Source organism: Diadema setosum, chromosome 14 (genome assembly GCF_964275005.1).
Source record: "Diadema setosum chromosome 14, eeDiaSeto1, whole genome shotgun sequence".
NCBI classification, from domain to species: Eukaryota; Metazoa; Echinodermata; class Echinoidea; order Diadematoida; family Diadematidae; genus Diadema; species Diadema setosum.
The window spans coordinates 3,079,809-3,103,051 of NC_092698.1; the positions used below are offsets into that span (position 1 = coordinate 3,079,809).

General features: G+C 37.0%; 1 protein-coding gene across 1 annotated transcript; it reads left to right on the plus strand.

The window, feature by feature from the left end:
* Window positions 1-11,739: 11,739 nt before the first annotated feature.
* On the plus strand, window positions 11,740-18,943 carry LOC140237838 (uncharacterized). Its single transcript, XM_072317768.1, has 6 exons — window positions 11,740-12,085; window positions 13,511-13,702; window positions 15,249-15,584; window positions 16,137-16,418; window positions 17,560-17,859; window positions 18,810-18,943. Exons 1-6 carry the CDS (start codon window positions 11,740-11,742, stop codon window positions 18,941-18,943), a joined length of 1,590 nt encoding a protein of 529 aa, XP_072173869.1.
* The last annotated feature ends 4,300 nt before the right edge of the window (window positions 18,944-23,243 follow it).

Genomic DNA, 23,243 nt, shown 5'->3' on the forward strand with positions numbered 1-23,243 from the left:
ATAATCATGATATAAAACATCTGTCATGTTTATTATATCTGGCAGACTTGCATTTACAGTATTGCTGTTTGCTTGGTATTCACTCAGTGAGTGGCAAGATTTATACTGTTCTTTATAACAGTTTATCTTATATGTTGCAACATTACCTGGGGGCCATCTTTCTATTTCAGTTCTCCCTATATGCAGGCGATCCCCTGCATTGTCAATTATTTTCTCAAAACTTTATTCGAAGTGGTCCTCTGCGAGTGTACCTTCAAAATTATACTGTTGTACATTATACAGAGCGTATAAAAAAAAAAGTAATCCAACTTTGGAGGGCTCAATTTTGAAATTGTCAGCTTTGGAGAGTGCAATGTTAGTTGTGGGGAAAGAGGAACTCTTCCTCTTTCCATTGATACCTAATCATTTTGACAAATGCCATGCATGACTGAGCACATGAACTTTAAAGACAACAATGACAAATTATACTTTTTCCAAGGTTGAGTGTTATCGTGAAGGAACAATGCATGTCTCACTGAATGGATGGGATCTCTCAATGAAAGTGGTAACATCAGAAGGCCAGCCTGCATGACTGCAGGTTTGTGTTAAGGGCTTCTTCTAACCTTCTATGGTCTGTAATCTTCAATATGGCCACATTGTCGCTAACTTGGTCACTCCCACAAAAGCTAAACCAGTATCCATTTTCTCTCTTCACATTCAAGACTTGGTTTGGCGCTGCTAGTTATGTGTTGAATATGGACAGGGAAAAATGGACTCTGTGGGTTTGCCTTTATAGCAGGGGTGACCAAGTTATCGGACAGGTGGCCGTGTAAAAGTTTATGAACCATAAATGTTAGAAGAAACCCTAAACACTAACCCTCAACACATACTTGCAATTATGCAGGCTGGCCTGCTAATGTTACCACTTTCATTGAGAGATACCATCCATTCAGCGAGATATGCATTGTTCCTTGACAATAACACGCAAACTTGGAAAAAGTGCAATTTGTCATTGTTTTCTGTAAAGTTCATGTGCTCAGTCATTTATGACATTTGTCAACATAATAAGGTATCAATGGAAAGAGGAAAAGTTCCTCTTTCCCCGCAATGAACATTGCACTCTCCAGAGCTGACAATTATGAAATGGTAGCCCCCCCAAAGTTGGATTACCTTTTTTGATACGTTCTGTACATCTTTTTTTTTTAACGTTTTCCTACTATTGTAATGCATATGATGATTAGGAATGCATAGATTTATATCATTATGCGGACATTTTGTTAAATTGTGCTATATTATGGTATAGACAATGGAATGCAGAATGCAGTGCAATGAATGGAACACTAGTCTACTAAAGTTATACGATGTAATTTGACCTAACATTACTTACTACTCATTTGTTTAGAAACCATCGGTGTATTTTTGAATAAAGATATATCGCAGTCAGCTTTTGCCTCCTTTGCGTTTTGTTCTTCTGAGCGCAACATTAGGGAGACATGTCTCCTTAATATACTTTTATAACCAGCAGGAAAAAAAGAGACCTTTTGGAGACATAAAATCTGTATCTGTCATACGTCGGGAAAATTCAAAAAGTAATGAGTGTGTGTATGTGATTGCTGGTATGTGTGCTTGTGTGTGCGTGTGTCACAGAGCTATATGGATTGTGCGCTTGTTATAAAGCTGTATACAATGATATAAAGACCGTTGCTAATTTGTTCTTTGCTCATTACGAGACACGCAAAACTAAAAGAAAAACTTTTAGAGACACCTAATATTAGTTTATAATCATATTTGTAGAAAAAACCAAAGGTTATAATATTCATAATGTATGTTCATGTGAGTATGGATGTGTGTGTGTGTGTGTGTGTGTGTAATTTGTCTTGTGTTTGTCTAGCATGGTACTAGGTGTTACAAAAACATTTCCCACTTTTGATCCTTGATATTTCAAGAAACTATATATCAGATAACACTGACATTGATATGAGCAATAGCTGAATAATGTACATAAGGTTAGAGGCAATTTCAAAATGACAGCATAATTAAGTTTCATTAAATTAAACATTAATTTTTCAGTTAGGTTTCAGAATTTGCTCTATTTTTAACCCTCTGTACAAAACTTTAACTTTGCACAGAAGTCAATTGGTGTGTGGTGTGTATGGGAGTGTGTAGTTGACACCCAGATAATGGTCCTGGACAATAACCAAGATTTGAATGTTCCATTATTTATTCCTGAGAAATTCCACTATCACAGTTAGTCTTTATTCATTTTGAAATGTGGTGTATGCAAGGACGTGGAAACATGCGCTTACTTTTTTCATGTGCATGCATTTCACCCTTTGCTAAGAATTCAGATTAGCAGTGCCCAGGCAACCCGTCATGAATGATTAATAAAGAATCCATGTGCCTTGAAGCAGAGCTCTGAACAGGTGGTATCCAGGTCCATTGTTCAGAGTCATTGTTAGACACACCCACATACACATCATTAGTTCCTGTGTAAAGTCAAGGAGGTTTGAGAAATGGAGTAACAACAGTCTCATTCCATTTGATCCCATGTTTCATGCCGCCACTCAGAAATATTTGAAGTATGTGCTAAACTGTAGCTGCCTCACAGATAGGAAGACAATTGATTCATATGGCATTGCATCATGACTCGTCACTCTCAACGGAAGATTTGTCTTTATGATGGTAATTACTTTTCGCCGTCCCTTCTTAGAAAACAAGCGGCAAATTAATAGTACAGGCACGGGGATGTGCGAATAAAAATTGTACAAAAATTGATGAAATGTAAATCAAAATTACTCGTTTTTACATAACTTTACACTAATCTAACATATAAATGAATTAAGAACTACACTCGAAAATTATACCATATCAGTTTCATTTGTCGCAAGCGATCGGAAAGACGATAAATTCGGCTTTGTAGTGAGAGTACAGTTTCAAATATTTTCCCGACATAAAGCTCAGGTTTACATTTTTGCACATAATCTAGGACGGGATTTACCTTTGTTTCTTTTATGCTTTATCATTAAGAGAACATTCATTCTATTTGACAAATAAACAAGCAGAATATAGACGATGTAATGTTAGAGTTTAAAAACGAATCTTCAGATTGCTCAAAAAGATGGCGGCATGGAACCCTGATCATCAAAGGCACAAATGCACCTGTGGAATTCTTATGTGCATCAACAGAAAAACGGCAGCTGTTTGAATAATTACAGCCAGTTGGAACTCCATCTCTTAAACCTCCTTGGTAAAGTGCAGGTTTTGTACACAGAGGGTTAAAATTTGACCAAAATCTGGAACCTAACTTTGAAATTTCATGAAACTGATCTAGGTTTACCTCCTAGGGTCACCTCCAACTAAATTGTATACTATTCAGCTATTACTCATATCAATGACAGTTTTATCTGATAAGTAGCTTTCGAGCTATTAAGCATCAAAAGTGGGAAATGTTTTGTTTTGTTTTTAACACCTAGTATAAGTTTTACTAAACGTTGAAAACTTTTGCGTATTCTGGAGACACTCACACAGAGAAAAGAGCCCTTTCGGAGACACAAACCCATTAATTAAAATCGAAAATAATTTATCTATTGATCATGAATAACTAAAGGTTTATTGCTATACATTCCACGACTGACTTCGACTACAGTGCGCTCAGGCACGAAGAGGAAATTGTATACACTCTTTCAGGCTGAAGTATAGACCACGGCTCGTTAATGTTAATGCGGTTCGGTGAAATACATTTCGAAACTTTGGGGGAAGAAAAGTTGGTCACTCATGTGGTATCATAGTATGGTTCTTTGTTCGCTTACATACAGCGTGTCTGCTGACAAAGTCAATACGAACAGTTTCCTGTGTTTTGTTAGGTAATAGGAAAGAACAACATAACATCATGATTGCTATGATATCACGGAAATCAATGGTTGTATGTGCTCTGTGATATCCGATCATGACTTGATGTTCTTGCCGATTAAAAGAATAAGTTTGCCTGATATTCTTACGTATGGATGCGATGTATGTAGAGCGATACACTTTGTGTAAGCAAATCAGTTGAAGAAACTGAATATCATTGTGTAAATAGCTGCTGTCCCTGTGTGGTGTAAGAAAAAAGGGAGCGAAATATTAATTGCTTTAAAAAGAATACAAGTCTCAGTCAGGTTTAAAAGAAAATGTGCGAAAACAGTTTACGTTACTTGTAAGATCTTTTTCTTTTCAATCTTAAAAATTTGATTATCTTTTGCAGCTGAGTAAAGATTCATTTTCCTTTAGATTTTGCTTGCAAATGAACTCCGCATGACAAAGAAAAGAATTCCCTCAAAGAATATGCCAGACATTTGGGTACTATGCTGGTATAGGAATTGTTTTTTAGGGTTTGAGTCTTAACGGTCTATTTAACAGCTTCTAGATGATTCATTTAATTGAAGAAATAGAAGGAAAATGTGTCCATTTTATATTCCATTTGTATCAAATAGCTGCGATATAGATTTTAACTTTCCCCTTGCAAAAAGACAAATTTATCGTTTAACACGAGGATTGAGTAATCTGTAAAATCAATATCAATGGTGATGTGTGTTTGTGCACTTAAAAGGATTTGGATTGCATGCCTACACGAAATAGATCATAAACGTCGAATGAATGTCTGAACTAACTTTCAGAGACAGTATTACAGAATATCACAGACTATCAGTCAAGTGCACTGTTACTTTATGGTCTTTTTCAGAAAGTGACACTTAATTTGGGTCTGAAATTAGTCAGCTCTTATGACAAATAGCCTGTTCACACGTCATTGCTTTCACACAGCATGGCTCTTTGATGGTCAATACTATTATCACGTTGACAGTGTAACAAGAAATCACGCACGAAGTATTGAATTTTGAAACCAGGATGTATTGACCACGCATCAGCTTAGTCTTTGGTACAAGCACACAAGAAACAGGGGTTCATGTATCAAACTGAGATACCAGTACTTCACAATACCTCGGAACATGATTATCATTGCATCGTGGCGCAAATATAAAATAGAATATTCCTACATACAGTTATGTATATTGTACATGAAAAGCTCAGAAAATCGTCTCTATACTGAAAAGGACAATAGTCTATAATATACTCATATTGTTACCTCACGTGTGATGTGTGTTGAGAAAATATTTTGAACTATATAACAACATCAGCAAACGCGGAAGAATCTTGGGCAGGAATAGTGTGCGATGGTCGAATAGTCTGCACACGCACTGTAATAAAAGGTCTACGATGAGAGCGGACATCAGGCCATCAAGCTTACCAAAGCTTTAACGTCTTATTACAGCGTAAACAGTTTTGCTCTTACTCATTGTCGTTATATAACTCGATTTGGCATTTTTCTCAGGTTGAAAGTTAACTATAAAGTTTGGCTTCCCCTCTGCTTTAGCAAATGCAACGAAAGCGTGAAATGTCTGTTAACTCTGTTAGGTTTTTACAGACTTGCGTTTACTAGCTTATATGGTTTATGCTGGGTGTTTCAGATAATTCCCTTTAAACTGTTATTACAGTTGATGAATATTTATATTTTTTCTCTATTCTGCCTTTTATCTTTCACTTACAGGATTCAACAGCGTCTGGGAATGATGACTGGAAGACGAGTATTAGTCCTTCTTGGGATAGTTTCTATCACCATCCGCCATATTGGTAAGATACGAATACTAAAATGGTTTACATAACATGAATGTTATACCTTTCACAGCTAAGTTATAACTGTGGATTTTTGCATCACCAGTCTTCTTATCTATATTTTGTTCGTGTGTTTGTTTGTTTGTTTGATTTGCTATCCCTCTTCTAGGGGATTCCTTGAAAATACCTTGGTACGTCGCTTTAGAAATTCAATTCAATTCAAACTTTGTTTTCACTTTTTTTTTTCAACAGGATGACAAAAACCTCACACAAAAAGGGCTATAGATAAGACGTAGTATCTAAACAAAAAGTAAAAAAAAAATCAAAAAGACAAGACAGCGCTTGTCTCAATTATGTCTCGAAAATGACACGTGTTTTTTGATTCCCTAAAAATGAAGAGAAGGAATGAATTTTTAGATGAGGTGAATATTCATCGTCTTACGTCCTTCAAAACGCATTATTCTGTTTCTATCTTATCTCTATTGGTTTATGTAGGTGAAGCCAGCGTGACTCTCGATGTACCAAGCCCGCTGACACCAAACCAGGAAGTTACAGCCGAATGTACAGCCGATAAAGTCTTTGGCTCAGAACGCGTGAACTGGTACTTAAATGGCGTACAGATTACCGATGGCGTACAAACAACCAGTACTGTGAATAGCATGATCGACTATTACTTTTATCTAGAGGGTCCGAAAGAAAATTTGGATGATGATTCTGAATATCTTTAAGTGTTAAGATAGATTGATATTAATAAGCATAATCTTAGATTTATAAAATTGCTGCCATAGCTTGTGGCATTTTCATGATATTCTTGAAAAACTGAGTGGATTTTGGTATCATTTTCTGCCAGTCTTCGCGCCTTCCTCTTCCTGGCACCTCGCCCAAAATGTCGCATCGTCCTTCAAACCTGTGACGTCAGATGACGAGTCGGAGTTCCTTCTCAAGGACATTCAACCTGCATGATATATGATTGCGTACGTTCTTGTTCTCGTATTAAAGAAATCAAACGCAATATGTACATGAGAAGGACAAATTTAATGACACGAATTAACCTGAATAAATGCTGATTTCTTGGAAGAAGCTTGTCAAACTTTCTCTCTTCCAACATTAGCCAGAATACCATACAACACTGCAATCATTAAGTTAAAGTGGATATTGTCTCCCTCCTTTTCTTTAATCTTGATGTCCATAATAATTATGTGCTAGTAACAGATTTCGAACTGTTTAGTCTATAGTTTAACAACACTTTCTAGTAAAGTTTTCTTCTTCTTTTTTTTTATTTCAGTAATGTTTAGAGCTGATTATTGTGGAGAGGCCTTTCCCTGTGCATTTTCTTTCTTTGTCATTCTGTTGACGGCTGTCAATGAAAATAAGCAATACGTCTCCCCTCTATAATAAACAAGCACACACTCACATACACTTGTACATGCCAAATCACGTACACACAACCATATATTAAACCATAAAAACTTAAATCCAATAGAAAACACTTCTCTTAATCTATCAATGAAAAGCAAAAGCATAATATAATCAGGACATGTCCATTCATAAAATTCATTGTGCGACGTTGAATTCCTAATGTATTTTTACAAACACTATAGGGGTACTCGACTGTTGAAGGTAAGATAACTAACCATACATAAAAAGACTGATGAATCATTGATGTTAGCCTGTTTGTGGTATTGACTCCGTTTTATCATTTTGACATACAAGGAAATGTGTCATACCAAATCGATTCAGATTGATTTGCAGGCTACAAAGTTATAACAACTAAAACGACTGATACGCAATACAAACGACCTTTTATTCGATCAGAGAGATGGAGATTTGACCTTTGCTATATTGCCCTTGTGAAAATAGAAACAAAACGAAAAATATTGCAAAATTGTGAACATCTCGCTTTCAATAAAAAAATATAGAAAAATTTGATCTTTTGCTTACGACAATCTTTTCTGATGAAACACGGCACAAGTCCTAAAAAAAAATGGGCGCAACGCTTAATATTCTTATAGTCAATGTTGTAAATATACGAACGAAAAGGAGAAATGTAATGCTCTTGCGAAGGAGAAAAAAAAAATCCCGGAAAGAGTTGAAATTTACGTTCGTTCAAATACCATCATGATTACCATTTTTCTAAATTGCATATGTATTTGTTTCGAAGTAATATGTCCTTTAAAAAGTTTTGATGTTAATTTTTCTTCCTTTTAATAAGATTTGTCACATCAAGGATTTTAACAATAAAGGGGGCGCAAGTGGTATCTTGAAGAAAAAAAAAAACCAATAAAAACTACACTGAGAAAGCCCTTTTATAATTATGCACATAGAGCCAAACAAATGCATTTAATAAATGACAAACATCATCCCTCAATCCAATCCATGAATGTTATCTGGGAAACCCTTACCGAAGGTGATGATTTATAATTATGGAATATCCGCTCCTTTTCCGATTAAAAACATTAGGTCATTACGATACACAGATTAGTGTGACGGAAGTGAACTCTCACCCAGATTCATCATCACACTTTTCCAACTGGAATTAACGGTACTGCCATAGAGCAATTCCGTTCGAAAAATACATGAAATCCGTAGGAGATATCCCTGGGAAGATAATGCCTCAGTGTCCCAAGAAAGTTTTACGTCGTTGTACCAGAAAATGCGAAAATCCCAGGCTCTCTCCCTTGATCTGAGATAAGGCTTCGATGGCAGAAATTTGCCGTTCCCTCATCGGACTCTCTGAGAACTATAGAGGGGACGAAAATTTAAAGATATGAATAACGTGGACTTCATTTCATGGAACACTTTCCACTTACAACCAACCTTACAGAAATCATAATGTTCACCCGACATGAAAACCTTCAAGTACTAAAAATGCAATCCTTTTCGGTACACTAAGGACTGTTTTTTCTTCCTCCCACTTTATGTAGTCTCTATGTGTCCATCATTGCACTGGGTGATTACTCGCAGAAGAATCGCTTATGCCAACGCGAGATATATCGTAATATTTCCGATCTCAGTTTCAGAACACGAGCTTCATACATATGGAAGCATGTTACAAGGTACAGTGTTTAATGCCCCCAATAAGAGGCATTACCACTAAGTAGTAGACTACATATCAAACACGTTCAGATAACTTTTTCATCGTTAATTCGATAATTTGTGACGGAGGAACAAAATGAGACGGAAATGAACTTTGACTTCATGCCAGTGGAAGGTGAAATAAAGAGTCGCCTGTTTATGCAAGAAAGAAGCGATTCATCTAAGACTACCGCAGAGAGTACAGAATAAGTAGGTGACAACTATTACTCAGTTCAGAGTTTCATATGAAAGATAACTGCTGTGAAATCTTCAGATTTTGCAGGACATGCGACGACGTTTTTGTCGGGAGTTAGAAGACTTAGCAGCTTTCAGAAACATCGGCCTACCTACGGTATACCTAGGATGGAATGAAGAAATTTTTGTTTTTGTCACAATCGCCTTTCAGTCATCATCTCGGATAAATCGTGACATTAAAAAAACCAGGAATACCAAAACCGTCGAGCCAGGGTGTTTGTGTGAGAAATAAACTGGACTTGATCACCGTCTAGAGCTCAAAGTTTTTCGTCATGCTCTAACGTTACTACATGCTGTCCGTTGATAACAGACAAATATCTGGTGTGATTTCTTTGGTGTGGTTAAACAAAGTAGACATCAGCTGTTCAGTAAGTATAATAACCGTGGGTGATTTAGTAAAAATTTCCCCTTCAAGAGCGGTTGATTCTGAAAACACTTTGGGAATAGCTGGAAACAATGAAATTTCTCGCATTTTTGTCTCTTTTTACTGATGAAGTTTGACGCAGTAAGTCCGAGTCGTTTCCAGTTATATTGGAGGGGTTCTTAATCGTTTTTCCTAATATCTCCCTCTGTTTGTGAAAGGAAAGAACTGAAAGCTACTAATCTATTACAGGTAGTGATATTACATGAAATACTAATGTTTTCGAGCAAATAATACAACATAATATTCTGTCATGAAAATCCTGCCAACCGAGGACAAATATCATCACGTGTCCTACACGTAGCCAAAAGAAGATAATGTTGTCGTATCAGCGTACTATCTAAAGCTACCTAGCGACGCCGGGAAATCTTTTCATTTAAGACCTTCGAGTTTTAAGAAGGCATGACAGAAAGATGATAACATCTATTTTGTAATCATCACATCTCAAGTCGGGTAACGACCGATATAAATTATATAAGAGAATAAATCTGTTCAAAGTGATGAGGGTTTTTTCTGCCCTTAGGACCCCATTTGCTTACATATAAGCCATGTCTTAATTGAAAGTCCCAGCCCTGCTCATTATGTGGAACTGACAAGCACAGCCGAATATTATTGTTTTTTTTTTATGAATGAAGGCAACATTTCCGATGCTTTTCAATCATATGACTGTAAATTTACAGGTGGAATTGGACAAACATCTAAAATTAGTTCAGTTATAGTGATGGATTTTTCAGCATTCTACATGGCAATAATTCACGGATGACATAGGTCATTACGTTTCAGACACATTTCCTCAACAGCCCTGACCTGTGAGAATTTATCGCATTGCAAAAATGTTTACCTCTCACTTTCGTGTTCCCTTAAACTTGTCATTTTGTCTGTTTTTAGATATTACCGACGGAAGTGAAAATATCCCCTCAATGTGTTCCTACGTACAATAATTCCTCATAATGATGCAATTAAAAGTTGCAAAATAAAAATGAGGTTATAATGTGACATATCAATTCCCAGAAGATAAAGCTGAAACTTTATGGATGAATAGTTGATCTTATTGCTACAAAATATGAGCGGAAAGGGGTAAAAGAACAAGGAATGATAAACACTGACTTTGCAGATAGCCAAATGCGCTCATCGGCAAACTTAATATATAAATACTCATACCGAGGAAGTCACTGCTCACGGCCGTGCGATGGTAGAACCGGTGAGTATCAGCGAAAAATATGGATTCGTTCCTGCTAACCCGAACTAACACACAAGCAAAGGGTAAATCACAGGTCTGCGCGTTTCTCAGTCCATGATAATTCTGATCGTATTCCATGTCTATTGTACGACATCTATTTCATCAATTTACGCGACGAGGTATTACAAGCTAAAAGGTAAAATATTGACTCTTGTTTGTGTTTTGAGATCTTAACTGAAAGTTTAGTTTAGTAGAGTGTGTTATTTCAACACCTCACATTCTCCAGCTCCAGACTTTCCTTTGCCAGGTTGCATGAAGCTTCTGTTTAATCTACTCCGATAATATAGTATATCCAGATTGGCCTGGGCCCACATTTTGTCAGCAGGTTTCATCGCATGACACTTCATGACATTAGATTACCTTCCAAACGCATGTACTTTCCGCCATTGAGACATTTTCAATCCAAATCATCCTAGTCCCATCGCAACGTGTTTACCTTGAAAAGCGTCATTTACGGTGTCATTTAAAGAAAGTAAAAATAAACTTCAAGATTTGATTTAACACCAACTGTTTGTGTGAACAGTGTTTATCGAAAGTTTAATTATGATGTCATTTGTAACATTTCGCTAGCCTTGTTAATACGAATATGAGTAAAAAGTCTTACGATCTCGTTTCATATCATATGTTATTCTGAATATTGTAAAATCATAATTTTTTAGATTTCAAGGTGTGAGCATAGAATGCTTCTTGAATTTCGTATCTCGCTCTAAAAAAACAACAAAACAAAACAAATTAAAACGTTCACACACGAAGGAGTGAATTTCAGAAAAGAATGAATTTGGAGTGAAATCGTAGTGAATTTGGAGTGAAAATATGTTTCTTCACTTATTTTGGAGTGACCTTAGGGATCACTCAGAAAGTTTTAAGTGATCCCTGAGGTCACTCCAAAATTAGTGAAATAATGGAACGTTTTCACTCGAAATTCAGTCCAATATCACTCTAAACTCACTCTATTCTGTTATTCACTCCTTCATGAGTGAACATTTTCGCTATTTATTTAATTTTTTTTTTAATTTTTAGGAGTACATCACAGCGATGAATAATTGATGAAAACTCACTTCCAGTTGCGCCATAAAATCTGAAATTCTGCTCAGCTTTCATGATCTAATAAAAAAGAGAAAGAATGTCATATCCGTATTTTTCAGTGAGACTTGTCGGAGGATCTGGCGAACATGAAGGGCGAGTGGAGATATTCTGTGACGGAGTCTGGGGCACGGCGTGTGATAACGGTTTTGATATGAACGCAGCTCACGCTGTGTGTAGACAGCTTGGATACTCGGGGGCTACCTCGGTCCATGCCGACGCCCACTTCGGAGAAGGATCGGGCCCCATTTGGTTAGACGAGATCATTTACTGTCCCACAGCAGATAAAAACTCCCTTTTAGAGTGCGGTCGATTCCCATGGGGATGCTCCCATGCCAACAGTTGTGGCCACAACAATGACGCAGGCGTAACATGTGATGGAGAACGTAAGTTTATTTCATTTATCACATAGTCTTTGGTGTTTATTTGTTTTTATCAGTCGTAATGTTTTCTTCTTTGGTTTTTGCATGGTGAAACTTTTGGTAAATAGTAGTCTCATCAACTGTTATCATCTCAACCATCACACTGTTAAATCATATTCTATTTCTCACTTGATACCTTGGTTCAATTAGAAATACAGAAATCATAATTGATCGAAGCCATGTCTTTATACAATTTGTTGAAACTTGCAAATAACCTAACTTGAAAAGGTTGTGATTTTAGCATTATAAGCTCATATCAAATTGTGATCACGTCTTCATCATGCGAATAATCGTTTGAATTCTAACCTATCAAAATCTGTAGTTTATCCATACAACTGGTTTCTCAAACAGGGAGTGTTTCCTATTGCCATTCAGAAGGGACAGCAAAAACTCACACATGAATTGTCACCAATGAATTAATCATAACTTGAACATCCGATGATTATAAGCAGTAAAGAGGGCGTTCACCCTAAAATCAAGTTTGTTTGAGTAGAACAAGAAAAAATAGAGGACTAAGGAGGGTGCATGGAAATTTTCTATTTTTCTTTTAATAAAAAAGAATAAAGTGAATTTTAACGTTGTGACCAGGGAACAGAAATTTAGTGTTGCAGCATTTTAACTCACCTTACATTTGCCTTGTATGCATGTTGATAAAATTCCGTAAAATCTCTTCGTTTCCTTATAAATTGTTAACATATTTTTAAAAGGTAATGGATTATACAGAAATGTATTTGCAATGATTGCAGTAATGTGCGATAGATAGGAAATTAAAAATCTCTTGTTATACAGTACAGACCATAAAGGGGGTTGAGTTTGCGTGTGACATCATAGAATTACCAATTATTGTTTGATCGATAACAACTTCAGAAAGATAAATCTGTACTTTTTGTTTAGCTTGACCAGATTTTGCTCAAACTGCCACTGTCCTGTTTCTCTAATTTTACTGCTTCTCTTCACTCAAAGCAATGATTGTCAGGGTAGACTTTCCCATCATAATAACACTTTTACATTAACATATAAGATGCTATGCACCGATTCTGTTATGACCCCACAGCTTGTCATATTCTGAATTAAATAGTTTTCTCTCTTTCTGAAAGAGTTGAGAAGCGGGTATGATACAATTAAGTGTAAAAAAAAGGCTACACGCTAAGTATTCATATTGAAGTTGTTTATGATGCCAATGAACTAGTTGGTCTATTGGTTCAAAAATCTTGGTATATTTAAGAGTCTTGAACAGATGCAAGAAATGTCCACTGTATGCCACTGTCCCTCTTTCTGACAATTCACTGTCACTACTGTTTTTCATTTAGCAGATGTCATTGTGATAATGGTCAATGTGCGTTGTACTGATATACTAAGGAGCTTAATATATTTTTTATTGTATAACAGGAGATCAGGAAGCTGCGGACGCAATATTTAGGAACGCTGACTTGAATGCAGGTCTGGGTTACGGAGTTGATCGCTATACTTACTATAACACAAGAAGTGAGTTAACATTCACCCCAACGACAACCAACAACGGCGATATACTTCAGTGTCATGTGTACGGTGTTGTGCGCTCTGCAATTCTGGAGGTTACAGGTGAATTTATAAAATTTGATATCAGCACGCATATGCCAGTGATATTGTTGGTATTTCACAATCATACACTACATTTGTATATTTATGCATGTATTAGTATATTCTCATATAATATGAGAAATATACGAAATTTATATGAATGAAGAACCCCGCATTTTTCGAAATATCCAAAACATAATGCTCAAGAAAAATGTACATTCAATCTAGGGCAGAAATCCAAAGACCTTGAAGCGTGTCTGCTTGATTTAGGCATCAAATACCTTGCATGGTGATGAAACATGCTCATGAGATACCATGGTCATGAAACTCTAATATGTGTGTTTTTTTTTCACATATTTGTATTGATATGAAATTCGACACGAGATATAGTTTGAGGAAAGGAACCAAATGTGACACATCTCTGTTAACAATACTTCTTAAAACATTTTTAGTGTCACGGGTTTTAAAAGGAAAGGCTAGTAACAGATCAGTGGGAATCAGTGGGAATGCAGGGGATGATTGTTCCAATTCTTGTGGGATTCATTTAAGAGTAGAATATATACCTATTGTTGTGTGAAAATTATTTGCTCCAGAATGGTCTCGTATTCAAGTAATGTGCAGTTTAACCGCCCCGTCACTGTACAGGCATGCTAACCTGGAAATATAAAACTGCACATTACTTGAATTAAGTTGAATGTGAGACCATTCTAAAGCAAATAATTTTCACACAGCAATAGATACATAATGTACTCTTAAATGAATCCCACAAGGATTGGAACAATCATCCCCCAGCATTCCCACACATGGACTGGTTTCCACTGATCAGTTACTAGCTACATTTCTGCAATAATATCTAGGCACGCTTGTTTATATTTCTTCGAAAGAGGAAATAATTTATCCAGGTATAAGAGGATGTAACATGCTCGATAAAGTGACTGTGCAATGGTGAAATTATATGTACAATTATATCTTAGACAGCATTTATATGTCTTTGCGGAACGGGCACCATGGTTGTGTATAAGTGTATGTGTCTGTTTGATCAACAAGTAGAGACTGAAGAAAATTGTTTGGTAAGCTTGTTGTTTTAAAAAAAGAGTATCATTAGAATTGTCAAACTTTTATATGAGCAATTTGTATTCTTTTCAACTAGAAATATAGCCAAATTACATTCTTTTCAACGAGAAATATAGCCAAATTGCATAGTGTCAAAATCTTTGAACAGTCTTATACGATTTCCTGAATATCAAGATACATTCATGAATATGTCTTCCATGTTATCAATTATTGCGAAATAGAAATAATGTGAAGCAGACATTTGCATAGGCTAGGGTCTAAAGACTCAATACGAACGCTATGTATTATTGATTCGTAATGTATTTGAAATGTGCACATCTGTAGCTGTGTTTATCTTCTTAGACTCTCATATCAACATTATGTTTTCCATTTGAAGTTTGCATTTTTTTTTTTATGATCTATGATTACACTTGAAGTAGGCTTTGGGGTTTATCTGTTAAAGTCTGAAGCGGATAATGTTCGATGCAATACCGCTTCCATTATGATTAAACAGGTGGTGTAACCCAGTCCCCCGCCGGGTCCATCACTCCATGTGTCACTCCAAGTCCCGGTACACCCCCAGGAGAGAACATATTATCCATCGATGCTGTAGAGATTAAAAGCGAGGATAACCTGGTTAATCTGGTCATCTCCTGTCACGTGAACTTCACTGATCAACCGTCCCCGTACCTCCACACCTACACCATCGGGACTGAGAATACAACTCTATCGTCATCAAGCAGCGCCTCAGCCATCCTCTCACCACGCCCCAACGCCTGTATCGAACTCACGTGCTCCGCGACGAACGGGATTGGAACGACCTCAGCCACGCGCACACACTGTCCAAGAGGTAACAAGTCTTCATACAGTGTGGCCAAAGTTGTGAGTTATGTAAACAATGCAGCATTCGTTGCTGAGATTTTAGCACATGTTTTTTTTTTTCTTATCAATCCGTTGTAGTCTAATGTATTCTTTAAGTGTACATTTATTGTTTTCATTCACGCTCTCCTCGCTGTTACGCATGTATGAAATCACAAATCTACCATGCTCGGTAAAGCATCCTTAATTCTAAGAAACCTTTTTTTCAACCTTGAGTTCCCATTACCGAAGCCATATGCATAACCACACTGGTACTGTATACCCTGTTGTCAGTTATAGCCATAATTAACCTTGGTCACGTAAAGGTACTCATCTTCGTAAAGGGCTGCTCTTTGTTTTATTTAACACGTGCTTCCTGAATGTGTGGAAGTCAAAACCAAGCCCTACAAATTTGAGCATCTTTTTATAAAACCATATCTGACTCCCCAATGACATGAAGTTACCTCTATCCTTATTTCCTGTTTGTGTCCGGTATACCGGTTTGGACATTGATCAATACATAACAAACAATCATATCCAACAGATAAGCCATCAGAGGGAATCATCAGCGTGGAGTTTGAGACTCAAGAGGATGATGATGACGAACCAAGCCTCATCATTACTTGCCACGTGGATCCAGAAGATCAACCCTTTCCACCAATCAACACGTACCTCATTGCAGTCGACGATAGCATCATTTCCGATTCAGCTTCTCCTACGGTGACGATTGACCCTCAACCCAACACATGCATCGATGTCGTGTGTACTGGTATAAATGAATACGCAGAGACTGAAGCGACCAACATCTACTGTCCCCCACAGCCAGGTAAATATTGCGACAAATTGCATTTAATGAACAGTGAAGCATTAAAGATAAGAAGATTATTGAATAAAAGATTATTATTAAAGATAAGAAGAATTATTGCTTTCAGTAGCTTTTGTTCATGTGTTTCCGCAGAGGTTTAACCGTGCTAACCACGTCTGATCAACAGCTGGTCTGCAAACTACAGAATTTGTACGGTACATCTAAATAATGTGAATATATCTAATGAAGAGAAGTCAGGGTGTTGACAGTGCAACAATTCTGTGTTAGCACTGACAAGAAAAGTAGACGGACGACCAAGCTCTATGTGAACACAGTGGTGGATCCAGAGGGGGGCGCAACCGGCGCACGCCCCCCCCTTTATTTTTCGTTAAAAACAAAAGAAATAAAAAGAAAAAAATGAAATGAAACCCGGAAGTGGCACCAGAAATATCAGTCACGCCCCCCCCCCCCCTTTACAGAATTCCTGGATATGCCCCTGGAACACAGGATGTCCCGATAGTCAAAGTCAAAACTACAGATAAAAGTGAATATCTTATTTGCTTGGAGACTAGGTGCCGAACTGGACAGTGGTGATGACTCGAGTCTCGCTGGTCGCGGAAACTTCTCCTTGGGACTATAGCCTGGTCTCTGGGGAGTCACGAGAGGATCAAACTTGTTAATTTTTTTTTCGGAGGCCTTTTCCAATCTTCAGCTGGTCTTAGAGACGTCCCTGCGACGTATCCGCGAAATCTCCTTAGTCACAGCCTAGTCGCTCAGACTAATTTTGTCCTCGAGGTCTCTGAGACGTCTCCACGAAGTTGTCGAGACCCATGAATCGGAGATGTCGCCAAGACGTCTCACGACTGAGAAGACGTCTTGGAGACGTCGCGATGACCTCACTTTGATGGCTCCGCAACGTCTATAAAGTTAAGAAGTTGTCTCCTTATCTAGAGACGTCTCGGACGCTTCCTGGAGTCTCCTTCTTGGTGAGAGTGCATGCCAATTCTTGGTCTTTAAATAGATTGGCACAAGTCACAGCGAAGTCTGCTCCTAAAATCATGCTTCATGTCACTTTCAGTATTGTTCTTGACTTAAGGAATAGGAGCCTGTAAGGTATTCACGTTGTATCCTCCCATTTTGTCATCTCTCGATGTCATTGTAGAACCAGTCCCCGAACAACCTGTTGGCAACATCCTTAGGATCGAGACGGCAGAAATCAGAGGCGAGTGGAACCTGGTAACTCTAATCATCACCTGTCATGTTGACCTCTCTGACCAGCCTTACCCACATCTCCACACATACACCATTACAGCTGATAACGACACCCTGTCCTCCTCCAGCTGTGCCTCAGCGATCCTGTCTCCACTTCCCGATGACTGCATCAACGTCACATGTTCTGCCACCAACGGAGTTGGAGATACGTTGTCATGGATGAAACATTGCCGGACAAAAATACCTCCCGGTACGTGAAAAAAAAAATTGCAAATACGATTAAAATGACATTGTTTTGCTCAATTTTGCTCAATTATTATTCAAAGTGCATTCCAATTATGTCTTTTGGTAATCATAGTAGTAAACGTAGCAGTGCTTGACAGGCTATGTCTTCTGCAGAATCTTGGTTTGTAAGCTTTTTTTTTTTCTTTGTGGGCTGTTCCAACTAATCTGAAGAAACTTATAGCAGGAAAAAAAAAAACATATCATGGAATATGACTTTGGCACATATCTAGACAGTCTTTTAGCCACATACGTGATGATCAGAGCGTCATAAAATTAACATGAGTCAACATGCATTTGCATTGATTAAGTCCTTTAAAGAAACAAAAGCTATCAATCCAAAATTTTATATATGAGCCTAAGCGTAATCCCATTCTATGATTGAAGGAAAGTACCCCTGGTTAATCTTGTCAAACGTCTGTAACTCTATATCTCTTCTTTCAAAGGTGTGTTTTTGGGGGATCAGAAATCTCCTAGTTACTTTAGGAAGTATGGAATAAGACGTGTGTGTTCAAAGCTATCTTTTAAGTGTCACAACAAAGTTCTTGAATAGTGTAACAGCTTCTGACTTAATCCTCATATTTCTCTTCATAGGAACGGTATATAGAACGTTTTCCCTAAATAGCGCTTTCACCGATATAGAAAAAAGACTTAAATCGACAAAAATGTGTCAGAAGAGAATGCGTCTGTGCGTTCTTCGTAACTAATTATAGCTACAGACAGCTTTTACGTTTATGGTATCTCGTTCTGTAAAAAAAAGAACAAAAGAATGAAAGAAAAGACAAACATACAAACAAACCAATTACTAAAAAAAAAAAAAAAACCCGACTTTTTAAACACACAATTGACAGGGAATAAAGGGAATATAAACCAGGAAGTAACAAATGTTACCGTTGTCCAATGGTGCTTTATTGACAGAGGGTCCCATAGCTAACCCTTTTCAAGAGTTCCTTCAGAAATCGTCGACCACGTACGTTCTTCTCATCGTTATTTTCATCCTCTCCATCATCACCTGTCTCACTGTCCTCATGAAGAGAAAGATTGTCTACTGATTGAGGTGAGTATAATCATTCACATGACGTAGCCTTTGCAGCATTCTAACTTTGACAGAGTAACCAATTAAAGAAGTGGCATGTCATAGTATTTTCAATTGGTACTTGTTACATGATACAACGTTATGTAAAATGAAACTCGTCACTATTGCAATATTGTATCTTGAATCTTAGTCTTTCCTTTGTTCTCTCTTTTATGTGGTATAAACTTTATGAGCGTTGATCATAATCATAATTGTTGTCATTACAATCATTATCACTATTATCAATATCATCATTACAGTACCATCTCAGTGTACACGTAGTTGGAAAGAAACCCTGTAACTCCAAGATGACATCGTTTATCAAAAGAAATGAGAATATCAATTTTTATCGGAAAAATTACACTTGCTGGTTTGACATGCTCTGTTCTACGTAAACTTGGTAAAAGCACTGAGACAATTTGATGAACACTCCGAGCTTCACATGTTGCTACCGATATATTATTCCATCGTTGAGATATTGAATTGAATCTTCTTGCATGCAGAGAAGCTGATGAAAACACTTTATCCTTCCTTTTTTCATTCATTATGATTCCCAATTCCCATGATTCTCATTGTGTACTCTCTGCCTCCCTAATTAAGCTACATTTTTTTTCTATGGCAGGAGTTCCTGTAGTAATATGCTGTGACATTTGGTACCATATTCTTTCTTTTAGAAAGAGTTGGTTTTGTATAAAACACATGGTGCTCTTTACCATGATTGTCCGCCTGTTTGATCTGCCCTTTTTTTTTTTTTTTATTGACACTTTGTCGTGTTTAACTTTCTTTGGCAAAGATGACAAGATTCCTTTTTGGATATTCTTTCTGCAGGTATGCAACACTGCGAAGGTCAACATGAGGGAACAATTGTAAACAATATTTCCTCGGATTGAAGAATGATAATTTGTATACTTTGTGTATAACCTAGTTGATAAATTATCCATTCACAGTGTTCGAAATAGAGTTATTGCCTAGGAATGATCTTTACGTTATTGGAAGAGACTTGAATCAAACTGACTAGAATGCTTTGAAAGCAGAAGTAGTCAGGAAAATAATAAATACAACAGTCGTTAATTTTACTGTTGTAATTATAGAGAAATGTTATACCTTCGATTGACTTCATGTACAATCCCTATTATAATCATGATATAAAACATCTATCATGTCTATTATATCTTGCAGACTTGCATTTAACAACAGTATTGCTGTTTGCTTACTATACACTCAGTGAGTGGCAAGATATCGTTCTTTATGGCAGTTTATCATATAGTATGTTGCAACATTACCTGGGGGCTATCTTTCTATGTCAGTTCTCCCTATATGCAGACGATCCCCTGCATTGTCAATTATTTTCTCAAAACTTTATTCGGAGTGGTCCTCTGTGAGTTTACCTTCAAAATTATTGTTATACATAGTACATTTTTTTTTACGTTTTCCTACTAATGTAATGCATATGATATTTTGGGAAGCATAGATTTATATCAACATGCGGACATTTGGTTAAATTTTGTTATATTATGGTATAGACAATGGAATGCAGAATGCAGTACAATGCAGTACAGACTATTATTTCCAACCAGCACTAACAGTGCTCATTGTCCACTCCCTGGGGAGCATTCCAGCCAGTCGCAGCCATTTTACAGGCGCGCACATGCTGATCAACCAACATAAGCTTTCTCATCCTACCGGGTACCCATTTATACTCCTGGGTGGAGAGCAGCAATGTGGATAAAGTGCCTTGCTGAAGGGCAAACGTGTCGGGCTTGGCATGGGCTCGAACCCACGAACCATACCACGCTCATGTCGTTCACAGACGAGCGCTCTTATCCACTCAGCCACGACACCTCCAAAAGTTACACGACGTAATTTGACATGACATCACTTCAGAGGTTATGTCTTGTCTTTATGGAAACTAGACATTAGACTGGTTTTTTTCATAATCAAATCATTGATTCTCATTTTTTTTTCTTCATCGAAATATTTTATGTGAAACAACAAATTATTTTCTTTAGTATGTTTAGTGTGGGGTGTTTTCATCCTCCGGCATATTTTCCATAAAAAAAAAGGATGTCATGTTCTTTTTAAATCAGAGGAATAGTAACTTCGCATTAAACATGTTAAACCCAGCACCACCCTTATTAAGAAAGATCTGGGAACTCATGTAACTTCATCGCAACACTACTCATTTCTTTAGAAACCATCGGTGTATTTTTGAATAAAGATATATCGCAGTCAGCTTTTGCCTCCTTTGCGTTTTGTTCTTCTGAGCGCAACATTAGTGAGACATGTCTCCTTAATATACTTTTATAACCAGTACGAAAAAAGAGACCTTTTGGAGACATAAAATATTTCTATATCTGTCATACGTCGGGGAAATTCAAAAAGTATTGTGTGTGTGTATAGTATTATAATTGCTGATATGTGTGCTTGTGTGTGCCTGTGTCACTGAGCTATATGGATTGTGTGCTTGTACTAAAGCTTGATGCAATGATATTAAAGACCGTTGCTTATTTGTTCTTTGCTCATTAGGAGACGCGAAAAACTAAAGGAAAAACTTTTAGAGACACAAAATATCAGTTTATAATCGTGTTTCTAGAAAAACCAAATGTCATAATAATCATAATGTATCTTCGTGTGAATACGGATGTGTGTTTGTGTGTGTGTGTGTGTGTGTGTGTGTGTGTGTTTGTGTAGCATGGTATAAGTTTTACTAAACGTTAATAACTTTTGCGTATTCTGGAGACACTCACACTGAGAAAAGAGACCTCTCTTTCATAGACACAAACTTTTAGGACATTTTCACACTCCTAGAAAACCCAGAAGGTGATGCGATGTTGATGTCAGCGCTGGCGTGAGTATGTAAGAGTGAGCGTGTGTGTGTGTGTGTGTGTGCGTGTGTGTGTGTGTGTGTGTGTGTGTGTGCACGTGTGTGTGTATGTGTGTGTGTGCAGGACCGTATGCATCAGGGGAGCAGAAACAGCCGCCATCATACCCCTTACTGTTTGTCTTTAGTAAGACATTAATGCTATAGAAAATTAATAAGATTGTGACTACAAGGAAAGAGGAACCAAGACACCAATGTATTAAATTGTCAAAAGATTAATTTCCTCATCAGATATCACGTATATACCCATTGATTACCTCGAAAATAATTTATCTATTGATAATGAATAACTAAGGTTTATTGCTATACATTCCACGACTGATTTCGACTACAGTGCGCTTAGGCACGAAGAGGAAGTATAAACCACGGGTCGTTAATGTTAATGCGGTTCGGTGAAAAGTGTTTCGAAACTTTGGGGAAGAAAAGTTGGTCACTCATGTGGTGTCATAGTATGATTCTTTGTTCGCTTACATACAGCGTGTCTGCTGACAAAGTCAATACCAACCGCTTCCTGTGTTTTGTTAGGTAATAGGAAAGAACAACAATCCGTGACATGATTATTATGATATCACTGAAATCAATGGCTGTATGTGATCTGTGATATCCGATTATGACTTGATGTTCTTGCCGATTAAAAGAGGAAGTTTGCCTGATATTTTTACGTATGGATGCGATGTATGCAGAGCGATACACTTTGTGAAAAATTAAGCAAATTAGATGAAGAAATTGAATTTCATTGTGTAAATAAGATTTGACAGCAGCGATATATTTTTCTATCTGCTCTCCCTGTATGGTATAAGTAAAACAGAAGCAAAATATCTATTGCTTTTAAAAAAACTAAAAAAACACACACTTTACATTACTTGTATTTTTTTTTCAAATCTAAAGAATTTGATTGGAGAAAATTCAAAGACAGCATGCATGGTAACGACATGGGAAAAATAGAAATGTAAAATGTTTTAGATTTCTTCAGATTATGTACACATGGTAATTTCTCCACATCTTAAACACATGTCATGCAGATTTCAGACAGCGTATAATATGGTATATCCTTAGCACTGTCCCATGGATTTGAACAAGACATTCACATTAAAAGATATGGTATCAATTTATTGTATTGGTAACGTCACCAACTCATCCCTTCCAGGATCATTATTGAAGAAATTACTGCAACTGATCACAAGTTTTCTTTCTAATGTAGATGGTTCCTTTGTTTCGTTTGGCAGCTGAGTAAAGATTCAATTGTCTTTCGGTTCTGCACACAAATTTCAACTTTGCATAACAAAGAAAAGAAACCCCTCACAGAACATGTCAGACATTCGGGTGCAAGGGTTTAAGTCTTCTAGACGAGTAATAAAATTGAAGAAATGGCAAGAAAATGTGTTCTTTTCATAAT

Excerpts from the sequence above, each read along its gene's own strand:
- LOC140237838 (XM_072317768.1), top strand. The coding sequence starts at position 11,740 with ATGTCATATCCGTATTTTTCAGTGAGACTTGTCGGAGGATCTGGCGAA. Across the intron at positions 12,086-13,510 it reads CGTAACATGTGATGGAGAAC|GAGATCAGGAAGCTGCGGAC; the intron begins GTAAGTTTATTT and ends ATTGTATAACAG. Across the intron at positions 17,860-18,809 it reads CCGGACAAAAATACCTCCCG|AGGGTCCCATAGCTAACCCT; the intron begins GTACGTGAAAAA and ends CTTTATTGACAG.